The 17,201-nt window shown below is 32.5% G+C and overlaps 1 protein-coding gene across 1 annotated transcript in view; it reads left to right on the top strand.

Moving 5' to 3' along the window:
* Positions 1-15,999, top strand: part of EYA1 (EYA transcriptional coactivator and phosphatase 1) — a 69,733-nt gene extending 53,734 nt beyond the window's left edge. Inside the window, exons 14-19 of the mRNA XM_032222960.1 lie at positions 6,163-6,221; positions 6,384-6,544; positions 6,737-6,851; positions 8,736-8,857; positions 9,262-9,362; positions 15,713-15,999. Of these exons, the coding sequence (XP_032078851.1) occupies positions 6,163-6,221; positions 6,384-6,544; positions 6,737-6,851; positions 8,736-8,857; positions 9,262-9,362; positions 15,713-15,793 (639 nt within the window). The 3' untranslated portion in view covers positions 15,794-15,999. The remainder of the gene's footprint in view (positions 1-6,162; positions 6,222-6,383; positions 6,545-6,736; positions 6,852-8,735; positions 8,858-9,261; positions 9,363-15,712) is intronic.
* Positions 16,000-17,201: the final 1,202 nt, after the last annotated feature.

The following is a 17,201-nucleotide window of genomic DNA, read 5'->3' as shown; positions in this document are numbered from 1 at the left end:
GTTTTAATTCTTCACTGTTAATCCACAAATTGTCAAATTCAGTGAATTGGATTTCAAAAGCTCTCTTTGTTCTCTATATCTGTGCCTATCCCACAGGTAATCTGTACCTTTTCTCTACTCTGAACAGAATAATTATTGTGGGAAAATGGCTGCAAAATACAGACCAGACAAAGATGAGAGGTTCACCAATAGTTGTTCCTTTTTCACATGGTTTTATGTTGTATTTTAAAAACATTTTTGTGATGATAGGTTATGCAGTTCACAACATATCTCAAGCTTTTATTGTTCTCAACTGAGTGACAATGAGCACAGGTCTGAAAAAAAAGATAATGGGATTTTTCTGATTTTTTCCCCACATCAGCATTATGGTTGCATATGAAGATATATACTTTTTTCAAATTTATGTTTTATGACTTTATAAGAACTGAAGTTTTCACTTTTGCTTGTGGTTCAAACACATACAGACAATACTTGATTTATGACTGCAATTGGGATTGGAATTATCATAAAAAATGTCTTGAAACACAAGGGCCCACATGACCAGGCCCAATGTTATGACAGTTTTAAAACAAATATGGATGTAAGTCCGAATCCATTCTCTCAAATTCCAATTTTGTTGGAAACCAGCAAAAAACATTGCAGATCATGATTGTGGGATGTTGCAACCAGTCATAACCGTGAGCTGGTTGTTAAGCACCTCAAAGAGAGTCATATGACTATGGGGAAGAAGCATGACATTTTACAATGTTTGGAAATCTTATGGGCCACTATAAACAACCAGTTGTAAGGCAGTAACTACCTTACATATAAATATATAAAAGGTGCAATAAAATACATTTAATTCTTGCAAAAATAACCATGTGCAAAAGTATATTAAAAATAGCACACTTTTGATATGTAATTAATGTTTAATATCATGAAAATAGAGATTTTTGTAATATTTTTTATGTATGAAAGTAATAATAGCTATGTTGGCCATGAGAAAAAGAGTCCAAAATGGCTGTAGTTACAATTCAATGTTAATATTCTATTTAGAAAGAAATTTTAAATCCTCATTGTAAGATAATATTTAATAGAGGCACATTCCTTCTCACTTACATAATTTAGCAGAGCAGCTGAAATAATTTCTAATCTTGTTCATATGATTGTTTATGTTGATATCTCTCCTAGTTTCCACAAGGGATCTATGTTAGGTACATAGATTGCATTGATTCTAAGCACTGGAATTTATATCTGCAAAATGTGAGAAGAGAAATGTTAAAATGTTAATTTTCGAGCAAACTTTGGAACAGCTTTTAGCTGCAGTCCCAGAACATGGGACTGACCCAAACTGAATTGGGTATTTCAATTATAAAAGTAAATAATAGATGTAATCCATCTGCTTATTTTTTAAAAACTTTCAAGAACTCTTTAGGATTTACTAACTTGCAATCATTTTCTAAAATTTGAGTCAGTTTTAGGCAGAACTTCATACATAGTGGCAATTCTGAACGCTTTAAAAAGTGGGGGTTTTGATCCAGTGATATTGTTTATCTGGCCATTTTGCAAGGACAAATATGACTTCATTTTTTATTTAGTAATATGTACCATTTTGCATTTTGATAACTTGTGGATTCTTTAGATATCCCACTAAGATTGAAGAATCAAAGTTAAAAGGTATTAATCCTAAGCCTAGAAGTTTTATTATGAATCTATTATGAACACAAAAATCTACTCATTTTTTTCATTCCAATATTATAATTTTGGATATTTAGTGCTGCTGTTAAACTATTGGAAATGAAAAATCCTTGTCAAGCTACTGCATTTTATCAAGATATCTATGGATGGATACACATCTTGTCTTCTGCCCACCACTACCAACCATGCATGTTGCTCAATTGCAAATTTCATTAAATATGGATTTTATGTCCAGACTAATAAATATAGAACTATAGCCTATGTATTAAGGGTATTATGCAAATTACAAATCTATGCACTTGAGTATTTGAAAATTGATTCAGTGTTATCCTTGTGTGAATATTCCTGTTCTTTTTCTAGTATGAAGAAAAATGTATTCTTCAAAATACTATCAATTACTGGTGTTTCAATAAATAGGCATTATACAAATTTGAATGTGCTTTCTGGAACAGAAACAGTTTTTGTCAGATGAACACCCCATGCAATTTAGAAAACAAATATTAACAACAAAATACATATCTGTAGGTTTACACCTTTCAAATGGGTCAGTAGGTAAGACAACAAGGAAAAAGAAAAACTGGAAAGAAATGGAATAAACTGTACATCATTTCACATACCTGCTATTGTTTCAATTGGAAACAATCCATTTACTTTAGTAAGTTTGATAAATGATTATGGTATATTCATATTTTGGAAACAAAAATATAGCTCTTTCTTTGAAATATGTGTCTGGATTTAAGGCGAAATGTGTGTTCTGAATTTAAGGTTCTTCTCTTTCTTTGAAATATGTGTTCTGAATTTAAGGTGCTGGGATTTTTTTTTTTTTGTTTTTTTTTTTGTTTACTAAGCAGAGATTTTTGCAGATATGTAACTTTTGCCGTTTTAAACATTTTGTTCTCACACATACTTGGACCAAATTTCTCTACTGTTCGTTCAATAGAGAAAAATGAAACAGGAAGATAATTGCATAATGACAGATAGGAGGGGAACAGAGAATCCACTGATCATTTCCTATGAGTTGGCCAAACTCCAGCAAGTCTCAAAGGACACTGTGATGTGTAAAGGATAGAGGAAAAGAGCTAGTTTTGATGGAGCATTTCCCTGTCAGCTCGTTTTACTTTGTAAAGCAAATCACTGAAACAATTAGTTGACAGCATGGTGTTAGCTTTCTCATGGTAAATTAGGAAGATTAAGCAAACACAAGACTGCATTTTAACTATGATCTGCATGTTTGGATCTGTAGTCTGTAATGATTTCCAATTCTCAGAAGAGGTTACATTGGTAATATTATTTGTATTATCCTTTTTAATCAAATATAGAGGTATTTAGTGACTTTCTATGTCCTTCATTTCATTTTGCCTGAGAATGTCTTTGCTTTACATTTATTTTATCTATTTGAAGCACATGTTATCATTTAATCAAATCAGATAACATGATTTTGGAAGTTGCAAGATTTGTTGTTATATTACTTTTCCTAGTACAATGAAGTACAATGAAGAATAAAATAGAGTTTGTATTCCTGTGTCACTAGACATTTGAAGAACATATAAATTAATAAAATGATGTAAATATATGTACCATATGATCCTACTTCACGAGAAAGTCAACTACGAATTTCCACTTCCTATTTTGTATTTAGTTATATATTTATAAGCAAATGTTGAGATAATGTTCAACTTTTATTTTAAATTTGTAAAAATGTAAACTAATTGTTTTGTATAGTTAGTTAGATTCTTGCAAAAGTAAGTCTCAGTCTTTCCTATCTGAAGAAGTTTTAGTCTTCCCTTCATTCTGTGTAACATAGAGATAAATACTATCTACTAATTACTGAGGAACCAAATGTTGTCTATGAAGGAAATATGGTTTCTGGAGACCAACTTATACATGCACTTATCACTGCTTATTGACACATTTAGCATTTACTTTTGCAAAATGTAGCCCTTTCTAATTTGAGCCTTCTTTCAGAATCTTTATCTTTTCTTTTACTAATTCAGTGACTTCAGCTTGTCATATCAATTAGTATTATCTTTTATTCATTTAAATTTGTTTCCAACAGTGTTCACAAAGTATCCCTGTATCCGTTTTGGATACTTTCTATCTTTTATTGTAGTTTAGTTTTAATGGACTGTTATAGCTTATTTACGTTTAACAAATTATAGTTAAATTATAGACTTGGCATAATCTATTGACATTCCAATAAAGGAGAATATTTGTAGCTCAGGGTTAAAATGAGGGATCCTTGTATTGACATAGTTTAAATTCAGAATATTGATTTTAAAAAAAAACTTAAAAACAAGAAATAATGGTATTTCTACAAAGGTTTCACATTTTTCTTAGATAATATTGTTTTCTATGTTTAGAATTCTAGATAGAGTCTAAGACTTTTATGTTAAAGAGTAGCTATTTGCTTTAATTATAAATATACACATAACTTTATTGTTATTTAATTCCTTTTACAAATGTGTTTGGTAATTTAAAATGCATCAGAACTTTCTAAAAGCCTTTGAAATTGTCAGTCAGTCAATTTCTAAAAGTATACTGATGAAAATAAAAGGATTGTCTAGTTGTCAGTCCGTGAATTGGATATGAATCAAATCTCAGTTGTCCCAGTTTAGCAAATCAAGGTTTGCTAAATTAAGTCTTGAAACCTATTGAAAGTGAAAATTGTACTTAACCTAGGTACTGAACAATACTACAAATACCTCTTTCTATAATAGAAATAATAATCTTTCTATAATAATAATAATAATCCAAGCACAGGATATTTAGAAAATAGATATAATAGATTAATGAAGATTTAAATGGATTCTGTCAGTTCAATTTCTTGTGCAATTATTTCTGTATTTATTTATTCATCATTCTCAGAGTAAAAGAAACTTTGTTTCCTTTTCTACCTGTCTTTTGTAGTGGATTCTAAACATTGATCCTGCTGATTAATTTTCCTGCTTTTTACTTTTGTCTTCTTAATTGAGAATGGCTTCTCTTTACATTTTCTCTCCTTTTCTGTCACAATCATTCTTCTTTTGGCCTTTTTATGTATGTTTGTTTTGAATTGTTTTCCCTATTCTAAGACTCTTAGAGAGTGTTTTGTTCTATTTGTTTCTGATTTCTGTTTCAACAATGGAACATAATTTTAATCAGAATAAATGTATGAAATTGTATTAGCAAACTTTGTATGAAAAATATGTAAATTTTGAAATAATTATTTTTATTTTATTTTTTAAGTTGTAATTTTGGTTTTACTAAACTTCAGACAGTTTGTAGCAGTTTTGTTTTGTTTTATCCAATCTTTCTTTTCTCATCCTACCTGTTCAATATTTAAGTCCTAATGCTGTTTCAGCTATTTTAAAGGTATCTTGTGTTTTCTCTATTTAAAAGACTTACACTCATAGTCATCATGTGAGGCCATTCTTCTTCTTTTTTTTCTTATCTGAGGTTGTTGACCTCAGGAGAGGTGAAGAAGGTTATGGGGTCAAAGTCTTTTCCTCCTTGGAACTCACTGCTTGCTGGGAGAGGGTTGACTGAGAAATAGATGTTTTTTAAAACAAAGGTTAAGGGTCATGATTTTAATTCTGTTAGAGAACAGCTGTTTTGAGTTTCTTTCCACTTCTAGCTCCCTCCCTCCTTCCAAGCCCATAGAGAGATTGAAAAAAAGTGTTCAGAGAGAACCAGTAACACAGAAATATGCAGCTCTAGAGTATTACAGCTTTACAAATTGATCATCTTTGCTATTGGTATTCACATTATAACTTTTAAAACAAAGAAGCAATAGACTTTGGAGTTAAACACAATCCTGAGAGATGTTTTATTTATAAATAAAACAGCAGTAAAATATCAGTACAAACAGTAGTAGTGATTCTGTTGTTTAATGTTGTGATAATAATGTATATTCATTTGTCCAATTATAGGCAGATAAATCAATATTATACATATGAAGGACTTTAAGTGACTTTAAGAAGTAAATTAAAGCATTCTGAAAATCTTCAAAGTGTTTCTACTTTACTCTGGGTTTGCTTTTTAGAAAATGCAAAAACAGTGGAAAACAAATAACTTTTTCTTTTTTGTCTGCACTCTTCTAAAATGTAAGCCTCAGGCTGTGTTAGTGTGTGGTTCAACAGCAATCAGAGGTCATAGTTTCATTGGTGGTTAGCATCATATTTAATTTTTCTAATAAGTTACATTTACCAAGAAGTCTGGTTTGAGTTATACACACGCACTGCCTGAAAATCCTTTGGAATAACTTAAAACTTGAGGGTGGCTGAAAATGTATAAGAATGTACATAATTATTTTAACAACTTTCCTTCCAAATGCAGTTTTTTTCTGAAATTGTAAGAATAGTGTCTAAAATTACTTTTATGAATTCACCTATAGCAATATAAAAAGTAAATATGATTGTTGATTTGCATGACTTTAAAAATTGTTAGTATTTCTTGTATTGCAATTGGCAAATTAAAGTAAATATAGTGTATTTTCCTCCATTATAGGAATGTGACCAAGTTCATATTGATGATGTTTCATCAGATGATAATGGCCAGGATTTAAGGTACATTTAGGACTGTGTTTAAAAAAGTAGAAGTTTTTGTTTGCTTGCTTGTTTGCTGCTTGTTTATAATAACTTTGGAATACTGTTATTTCTATTCTTTTTCAATTCATCTAAATTGTCAGTATAACATAAATTTTTAAAACTTTCTTACCTCTAAAACAGCACCTATAACTTCGGGACAGATGGGTTCCCTGCAGCAGCTACCAGTGCTAATCTATGCTTAGCAACAGGGGTGCGTGGAGGAGTGGACTGGATGAGAAAGCTAGCTTTCCGATACAGACGAGTAAAAGAAATCTATAACACCTATAAAAATAATGTTGGAGGCAAGTACCCATAATATCCCTGTGCATGTAACTATTGTCTCATTACTGTGTGAAGTTTTTGAATCTTGAATCTTGTGGTTATGTTTCCCCACCTATTTAACAGCTGTAAATTCTATATTCTAAACATGGTAAGGGATTATAGTTGACATGTAAATGCTACAGTGTTTGTTCTCCCTCACTCATCCCTGGCAGGTCTTCTGGGCCCAGCAAAGAGGGAAGCTTGGTTGCAGCTTAGAGCAGAAATTGAAGCCCTTACAGATTCGTGGTTAACACTTGCACTGAAAGCACTCACACTAATTCACTCTAGGTAAGTAGATTTCACATAGATAGTAATGCAAACTAATTGGAGATATAATGTAAACATACATTTCACAATTCTGTAAGTTACAATTAACACATTATGCACTTCTAGGAATAGCTGGTTTAATTAAAATTATAGCTTTCTAAAATATGGCATTTTAAAATTTGGTGAATTGATATGTGGTGTTGTTATAAAAGTGGACATGAATTGTTTCATATTTTCCCCCTATTGCATCATGCTGTAGTAGATTAGTTGATAGTGATGGCAGATTTAATTGATTATATAGAATCATTTAACTGATTATATAGAATTATTTCTACATATCCCAGGCAAGATAGCAATAAAATTTAACTGTTATTTATTAAATTTATTCTTCGGTTCATAGCTTGTCTTTTCCAACAAAGTCAAGAAAGTATACAGAGCCCTTCCCACATACAGCAGTTTAACCCCCAGTAATAGCCCTATTTAGCCAATTACTCTTTTCATCCATACATTTCATAAATCTTCACTCTTTCATAAATCTTCACACTTTCGATTGCACTGCATCCTATAACTGTTTAGTTTCTGTCTTATAGTTCTATATAAGATATAGTTCTAAACTATAATTACACAATGTCAGAAAAACACCATTGCTTTACCAATAGCATGCTGATCATCCAGCTTTCTTCAAGGGACAAAAAAGAGTGAAATACGAGTGCTAGCTTCCATGCATTTGAAACATGAGAAAGGAAAACATGAGTGCTATCTTCCATGCATTTGAAACATGGAGCATAAGGACAAGATTCCTCTGCTGTTGTTATATTATATCCCCTCAAGCAATCTAGTAAAGCTTGTATTCTTTTTTCAAAGGATCTATATGACACAAAAAGCTTATTAGAACACAAAAAGCTCCTCTTCTATCAAGAGGAGCTTTTTGTGTTCTAATAAGCTTTTCTAATAAACCCTATATATATATATTTTTAATCTTTCTTTCCACTGCTTGCCAAGATGACAAAGGGACATGCTAGGAATGTATGCAGACTTTCAAGCTTTCCTTCCACCAGTCTATTCTCCCATTAATGGAATTTGTTGGAATTCAAATTTCAGAGTTTCACAGTAGGTAGTTGGCATGTAGACATATGTAGTCTTTCTTCATAAATGGCCCTTGTCCTTTTCTTCCTCTTTTTGCATAAGGAATGTATGACTCCACTCTTACCACTCTGCTCAGTCACATAGTCCCTTCCCAGTCTGATCCACAGTTTCCTGGTTCCCAGGTAGCACTACATCTGCATTCCACAAATGTCTAACTTGTGATCTGTACAACCAACTACAAAATGTTCGCTCTTGGGACACAGTGTTTCTGTGCTATGAAAAACAGCATTTCCAGAACAGCTAGCAAGAATACTAGCACTCCAACTAAATTCATGCAGTTTACCAACATCACCAAATGAGTCTCTTTCCTAGGTCATTAATGGGAAATTGGAATAGAATAAACCTCCTTATGGTATTTTTTGAAAGAGGGGAGCAATGCTATAATAAATATAGAATCTGTATTAATACTATAGGGACTAAATATTCTCCATCAATTCTTGAGAACAATCCCTACCTTTAAATATCTATCACTGATGGTCTGATAAGTATAATCTTTATTGTCATTGTACTACGATACAACGAAATTGGTACCTCCTAGTATCAGTCTTCTTAAGAGCCAGAAAAAGAGCAGAGACTAGAGAATTTGAAATTACCGTATATTAGATTCCATATGAATATCATTTCTCCATCTATGAACCCTTTCTAGTCTTAATTGCAGAGTAAATTTTCCTTCCGTGTTTTTAAATGAAACTAATAATTTGCTTACGGTGTTTCAGTATTTATTTAATTATTATAAAATACTTCTTTACATTCTTCTAGGACAAATTGTGTCAATATTTTAGTAACGACTACTCAGCTCATCCCAGGTCTTGCCAAAGTCTTGCTGTATGGTTTGGGTGTGGTATTTCCAATAGAAAATATTTACAGTGCAACAAAAATAGGTGAGTGTTTACAATGAACAGAATCTGTTATTCATGTTCAAGTTCATACTTTTCAAATTCCAAATCCAAAATGTCATTGAGCATTGAGCAGTTAAAACAGATCATATAATTATTTAGAACTAATTGTTATTTATAATTCTGATCTGGATCATTAAATGGTTTGTTATGATTTCATTTATTATCTGTGGTTTTGTTATTTGAACATTATTTCAATTGCTCATTTATAATTTAATGATGTTAGCATCAAGTTAACTTAATTTTATCTACTACATACAGGAATTCAGGAATGATTATTTTACACTAGAAAATAAAATGTGACCAGCCATTTTACTGCTTCCTAATCTGAAATAAACTACACTATTCTTTCTCAGATTGGGGCTTGATGATATGCTTGACTTTTCCAGGAAAAGAAAGCTGTTTTGAGCGCATAATTCAAAGATTTGGAAGAAAAGTAGTTTACGTTGTCATAGGAGATGGTGTGGAGGAAGAACAAGGATCAAAGAAGGTAATGACACAATTTTTTTAAATTTTATAATTTAATAAAAAAAATATACTTTATTTTAATTAAAGTCTTCGGTGTCTCCACGCAACATGACCATAGTGACTGGAGCTGATGGGAAGAACAGTCCAAGACATCTGGAAGCTATCAAGTCAGAGGAAGTTGCTATGTATACTTCCTCAGAAGTAGACCCTATGGTACTCAGTATAGTTACACTTTTATCCATAATTATTGATTTTAAGTTTCTTCAAATCATAAACCTAGTAAATAAACAAACCTTGTTAACAAAATAAGAACGTTTTACCCCTGGATCTGAGGACTTTCCATCCATATCCTCGGATGGAGGTCCCGTTGGGCTCACAACTTCTGCTTAAAAAACAAGTAGCAACTATAGCCAGGTAGCCTTTACTGAGCAACCTCTATGCACCAACTGTGCCTTTCCTGTACTAGGTGGTTCCTCAGATAATCATTCATGTCCTAGTCATACTCAACTACTTCAAAATGCTACCCTTGAAAACTACTTAGAAGCTTCAGCTGGTCTAGAACATGCAGATATGGGACACTTCTGTTCTATAAACTGCAATGTTTGCTTATTTGCTTCCAGATGCAATTCCAAGTGCTGATTATTACTGTAGCTATATGCCCCGTAATTACATGAGGGACAGCCCATAGTGGTACACTTGGTTGGTTGTATTCAAAAGACTTGGAATGAGAGCCCTACTAAAATCCATGTTGCTCCCACAATTTAAAAAAATGCTATTTGAAAGAAAATATTTGCTATAATATAATAAAGAACATACGTGCTTTCTTTCAAGCTTAGAACAGTCAAAATATTGAGTCATTACAGGCTTTCTTTCAAACTTAGAATAGTTAAAATATTGAGTCATTACAGGCTTTAAATTCTTTCCATAGCTTGTTACTCTCCGTGGTCTAGCACTTCTAGTTCTTAAATGCATTCCCATGCTGTTTTCTATCTGTGACTAAGAATTTAATAAATACTTTTATTTTCATTAGATGAAGTTGGTTGGGTAATTTTAACTAGGAAAACTTTAACTAGGAATATATATATATATATATATATATATATATATATATATATATATATATATATATATATATATACACATACATACATACATACATACATACATACATACACATACATGGTATAGGTATAGGTATAGATAGATAGATAGATATAGATAGATAGATAGATAGATAGATAGATAGATAGATAGATAGATAGATAGATAGATATAGATATAGATATAGATATAGATATAGATATAATAAACACAAACAAAATCATATTCCATTAAAAAGTGTAGAAAGTGTGTAATTGCTTACAAAGAACTTTCGTGCATCCCTTCCACAGTCATCATCTATGATTCATATCAAGTTACTGTGTTTCCCCGAAAATAAGACAGGGTCTTATTTTCTTTTGACACCCCCCCCCAAAAAAGAACTTGGGCTTATTTTGGGGGAGGTCTTATTATTTTTGAGATGCAGGAGGCAGCGAGCATGGTCACCTCATGGCTATTACTGTGTTGCAATTTTGGGGAGGGCTTATTTTGGGGGGAGGGCTTATTTTAGTTCCTACGCTCAAAAGCCCGATTGGGCTTATTATCCAGGGAGGGCTTATTTTCAGGGAAACAGGGTATATGTTTTACACCACATATTTATATATATTGCTATCATCATACCTTATCTTTCATATGACTATAGTTATTTTAGTTGTTTTAATGTCCCTTTATAACAAACATTCCAAAATTTAAAACAGAACCACATAGTGGCATTCCTTTATCTATTTTCAATATCATCCAACCACATTCATTTATAACACATTCAAAATAAAAATTAATTATGTTTAATAACAAAATTTTAGACCTCTTTTCTTAATCATTGTTACAATTTGTTTCCAATTTCCCTTTTATCCTGTCGATATAAATTATTAGATTATTATCATTATCAGTCATTTATTTAACAATAGTTTGACTTAAGTTTAACTTACTTTTTCCCCTTTTCTCACCATTTAAATTTTTTTACCAAATTTCCTTTTATCAAACCAATATACATACATACATACATACATACATACACACATACACATTGTTATAATTATCAATTATATATCTAACTTTATCCATTAACACTATATTTTTAACATAATGATCTAATTTTAGAAATAAGTTCTTAAAGCAACACTTGATATCTTTGCCTTTGGATTGTAACTGTTATAGCTACTGTTTAAGGAAAAACGTTGGAGAAGAACTGTGGAAAATAAAATTATTTTAAGCCTTAATGATAAATTTTAAAATCAAATATTGTAATGAAATGCAGGAAAGACCTTGTGCAAAGGAGTGGGGGGATTATATTTTCAGTCCAGCAAGATTGATGTTGGCCTCATGGAGTAAGCCAGGTAAGATTCACAATTAAATAAGCTAATTCTACTTTATTGTAATGCTATAGTAACAGAATCTTGCAAGTCTGAAAGTACAATCCCCACCTGTCCATCTCCTTTAACACCTGAGAAACTGGGAGGGTCTCTTCTGAACCTCTTGCTTTACCCACTATCCATCTGTAGGCTCTGCTGTCTCTTATCTGACCATTTCCTTGGCAGTGTCTTTTTGTCAGATTCCCCCAAGGTCTTTCCATTGCAAATATTTATCTTGCAATCTGTCTCTATATTTAATCTAAACAGTATTTATTTTGTGTTGTGATAATTGAAAAGTATATGGACTTTGTAAAAGAATTGTGCACTTAAATTTGTGCTAACGTTTAATATGCAGTTTTCTAAATGCAAAGTACAACTTACAGTGCAAATTTTGATCTTGTTTTCTCATAAATATATATTTTTTTCTCATATAACTGAATGTAGGATTGTAAGCTAATAAAGCTACTATGCTTGTGCAATAAATAAATGGATATGAACCATCCTCAGGAAGCATTGCTTTCATGTGTTCTTTGTTGCCGGAAGGAATTTCCAGTCTAGGACACAAGGCAGCAGCCACGTTTTCTCCTGGCAAAACAACAGTGAATTAAATGGGATTATATCAACAGTGAATTCATATGTATTCATGCCTAAGAAAAACATCCTCCTGAGTCTGTTACCATTCAGATGCTTACCTCACCTCAAAAACACTGCTTTTCAAGCTGTCTGTGACTATATTTGTATGCCTTCAACGTAAAGGTCTCAATTGTGGTTTTTCCTGAAGCCAGAATAATAAAGGGAACCCTGTGGATCTCTTGCTGCCAATGCTGCCAGCAGGGAGATTTTCCTCCTGTTCAGCCTGATCTTTTGGGGACGGAACAAACTGTGCTGGCTCTTTGCCCATCATAGCAAATGCACCTTCTCTATTCTTTTGGCTTAAGCATGGATGAAATTGCAGGAAGATATGAGCTGGAGCCAGGGCAGAACTCTTTATAACACATGTACAGCACACGGGTGGTGTTATATAACCAAAGAATTGCAAACGTTCCTTCCGTTGCTGTATGAATAGTCAGAACAGAAACTAAAATAAATGGATTTAAATTAGGTACTCTTACATACCACACAAACTAATTTTATTCAATCCCAGTTGCTTTTTGTCTCAAGTGGTCAAGTCAGAGTTCCACCCTGCCTACCAGCTGACAGTCAAAAAAACAAGCTGCTATCTTGCCAGCTGCTCTTCAACTGGATGTGTCTAGTCATCTCTGCTGCCAATAAACTAATTCAAGTATGGTGTTAAAATATTATGGCTTAAAGCCTAGAATGTTCTGTATTGGAGAATAGATGAATGGTATTCAGAATCAGTATTGTATGAAAGGCTGATATATGGCAGTTGGATAATTAAAATATTTGTCCATGTAACAATAATTGAGAAAAATTATCTGGACTAATTCACAAGATAACTGATGCAGATAAGGATCATGATGTATGAAATTTATACATATACATATACATACACATACACACGTGTGTGTGTACCGTGTTTCTTCAAAAATAAGACAGGGTCTTATTTTCTTCCCCCCTCCCAAAATAAGCACTTGGCCTTATTTTTGAGGAGGTCTTATTATTTTTGAGGTGCAGGAGGTGGCAAGTGTGGTCATCTCATGGCTGCTGCTGTGTTGCAATATTTTCAGGGGAGGGCTTATTTTCAGGGGAGGGCTTATTTTAGTGCCTGCACTCAAAAGCCCAATTGGGCTTATTATCTGGGGAGGTCTTATTTTCAGGAAAACATGGTGTGTGTGCGTGTGTGTGTGTGTGTGTGCGCACATGCTCACCATACTAGAAAATATCTCCTCCTGAATATTACCAATATTTATTGTAATGCCTGGTTATTTACCTAACCTTTTCCAAATTGCCTCACTGAGATTTTTCATTCATGAAAATAAAGGTGGGTTTTATTTTCAGTTTGAGCTTGTAGTATGTAAGATCAGTATGCTATCGATACTGGAGGTGTGAAGTGCTATAGAAAATCAGGCAAAAACTATTACCCAAACAAAGGTAATAGTTACCTTTTAAAGTCTTAGAAATAAGAGAAAATTTAGAAGCAGTTTAACAAGTTCTGCTTTGATTCGTTGGAGATGAAGAGGAGGAACAGCACCTGCAAGATGCCATTATTGTAGCTAATGGCCTGGTCTAGCTAATGGGGCTGACGGGTATGATAAAGAGTTGTTTTACATTCATTCCTAATTTTCCTTTCAAAGTAATTGCTGTAGTTAAAAATGTAGTAATCTTAATAACATTAAAATATGTATAGATACTTGTAAGTCTGTCCAAGCTGTAGCCCGTGTTGTGATGGTTCTTATTTTGAACAATTTTCTTGCTGATACCATATAAAGAAAGAGTTCCTTGAACAAAATCTGTAATAAAAAATCCCTACAGTCATTGACAGTATTCGCATTATGTACAAATAAGTTTACATTTTATATTCATACTTTCTCGTATATTGAACTTTCTTGTTGGAAGGTCAACATTATCAATGCCAATATGCTATAAAGCAATAGGAAAGGATTAAGTTAAACAATGAAATTATAGGATTTTTACTTAGACTACTTATTTGTCAACAAAAAGGCTGAAAGAAAATGTTTGGTAATGAACATTAATCATCCCAACAAATGTGTGACCAAATTAATCATTTTAGACTGTTTCTCTTTATTTTCTTTGTCTCCCCTAACCCTGTCCCCCCAAACCCTATCAAACCGGCCTACTTGACTATTGTGAAAAAGAGTTTCCAAACTGTTTCTCAAATTAAACTATTGACATACAGATTGATGAGGATTTTTTAAAAATGCAGTCTAATAAATTAATAGTTCAGATAAAGAAACTAAGCTGCATATTAGGGATTTTATGGGATTTTATGAATCCTTTGCTAAGATTCTGGGGCTGCACATGGATTTCCAAATGAAGAAGAGAGGTTATTTGTCCTGTCTTATTTTACCCTGTTGCCATTTTATGGTTGGTCATGATGGTTATGGAAACTTCTGGAGTGGAATTTAAATGGAGTATAAAGTGTTGTGGCTTAAAAGGGCATTTGGCAATCCACGTACATACTGTAAATAGCAGCAATTAGAAATTTATTCTTTGGATTCCAACTATGAATATTATTTTATTTTGCACTTTGTTTTATTTTGAGATTGCTGTGTTCTGAAACATAAGAGATATGCTAGGCCTGACTTGGAATCACTTGGCAAAAGAATCTCAGAATATTCCGCCTGAATTTGAATACATAATGAAGTACATATCAAATTATCTCAAAGGTGTTTTTTTAAAGGCAATTAGACTTTCTTATTTTTTCTTGAAGATGTTTTGTTTCTCATCCAAGAAGCTTCTTCAGTTCTGAATGAGAATCCCCATAGATACATAGTAAATTATTATTCTATAATGACTTTGCATTAGTGGGGTATTTCATTGTATTTCACACTTCAGAGTAAATACATAATTATTATTTTTTTCAAATGTTATTAGGTTAGAGAATAAAATGATAGCTTTAGACATTACAGCTTCTGGGTAGCGACTCCAGCATCTTTGTTTGTGAAAAGTTAGAATTCTTAATGGAAAGCATTATCCTGAATAGAATCTATTTCAAGTTATATTTGTAATACTTGCAAAAAAAAAACCTAAAATAGGCAGGCCTTTAATACAGTTGATTTGCATTCATTGAACATACTTGCTTTCAATGTGGTCTGCCTTTATATGGATTTTTTTTTTGTTGCTTACATTTAAGTATGAATTTCTTATGGGGTTGAAGAATTTTGACAGTGTTCTTGCATTCTTGTTGATTTGGTTTGCAATATAGAATAGCTAAATACTACTGTGTTAATAAAACAACATGTAACATTGTCTCCCTATAATGTGTTTATATTGCTCACAGCATGCCATGCCATTCTGGAGGATCTCAAGTCACTCTGACCTTATGGCGCTTCATCATGCCTTGGAACTGGAATACTTATAGTAGCACTTTGTAACTTCGGAACCTCCCTCACATCCGTGGACGGTGTTCCTGAGTCTTGTTTTAGCACTGGCCTACAGAATTTTGTGATTTCATCATGTTGATGTGCAGCTGCAGATGGTCTTAACCCTTGTCCTTTCAATAAATGGAGGAGCACATCTTTTTCTTCAGAAACAGCTGTTCATTCTAGTACTGTGAATCCAATGAGAACAAGCCATGATGAGAATGTTTTAGCAATGTCTTCTTACCACATTCACTACATTTAAATGTCCATACCTGTGAAGAGGCTGGGAAGTGCTTTGTGATTTCTAGAATCTCCAGTGTGGTATGAACACATCTTAAAAACAGCAGACCTGATTGCACAACTAAGACTGAACTTTAAAAAAAATGGACACATTTTTAAAGGTTTACTTTTTTTCTTGCTTTTTCCTCAGATCCAGGGTACTCTGTAAATCTTTACTTATTTATGAACAGATTCTGTTTTGACATCATTTAAATGTGGATATGTACAATATGTGGGAAGGCTATAACTTGTCATTGCCTTCTTTTCACAAAAAGATTTTGGTTTTAGCACATTGCAAAGTAGAAGTATTTCTAATTTAAGCAAATAAGTACATCACTGAGACAATCGTGTATAGGAAGAATGTTTTTGTGTAAATTTCTAATGGACGATGTTTTACATATTGTTTAGGCAAATATTATTGAATAGTAGTAATGGATTTTTGGTGAAGAATGAGGCAGTATGTGCACAAACTATTGTGCTGTGCCTTATAAAAGAATTGTGTATAATGTGTAAATTGAAATTTTTAAGATCAGTTTGTCAAGACCAAAACCATGGTTGTCAAGTGTCAATGAGGAATTACTTTTTATTCATTCTTTTAGTTTTTTTCTTTGCAAATCTATTATATCACAATATCAACTCCCTAATTTTACCTTGCCTATAATAGGCTATCCTCTCATTTATACTTTGTACTTGAATGTATAAGTTCAAGTGTAAAATATACTTCATTCAAATCAGATGAGAAAAAATTGCAGTTAAATTGTCACTTTTCTTTTAAAGTACATATGGAAGCCTGATTTGGCATTGTTTATGTGTACTTTGCCAAGAAAAGTAGCAGTTTACACATGAACATATATTCGTAACTGATATGAAGCATATGTATTAGTACTGCTTGCAAACTAAGCAGTGTTCTGTTTCTTTATTTAACTGGTTTGAATCATAAATTGAACAACTCCTGTCCACGGAAGAATGTTGATACAATAGAAGACTCTTCCTAATGGATAAAATCACTTTTATTGATTATTTGTCCCCCAGGAATTCACAGAAATATGTTGCAAATAAATGGGATATGTTCCAGAACAGGATTTTAGGAGAAATGAGATAGTGACAAAAATTGCCTCTCCGTACTTC

Source organism: Thamnophis elegans, chromosome 8 (genome assembly GCF_009769535.1).
Source record: "Thamnophis elegans isolate rThaEle1 chromosome 8, rThaEle1.pri, whole genome shotgun sequence".
Lineage (NCBI taxonomy): Eukaryota > Metazoa > Chordata > Lepidosauria > Squamata > Colubridae > Thamnophis > Thamnophis elegans.
This window is presented reverse-complemented; position numbering and strand designations above follow the sequence as displayed.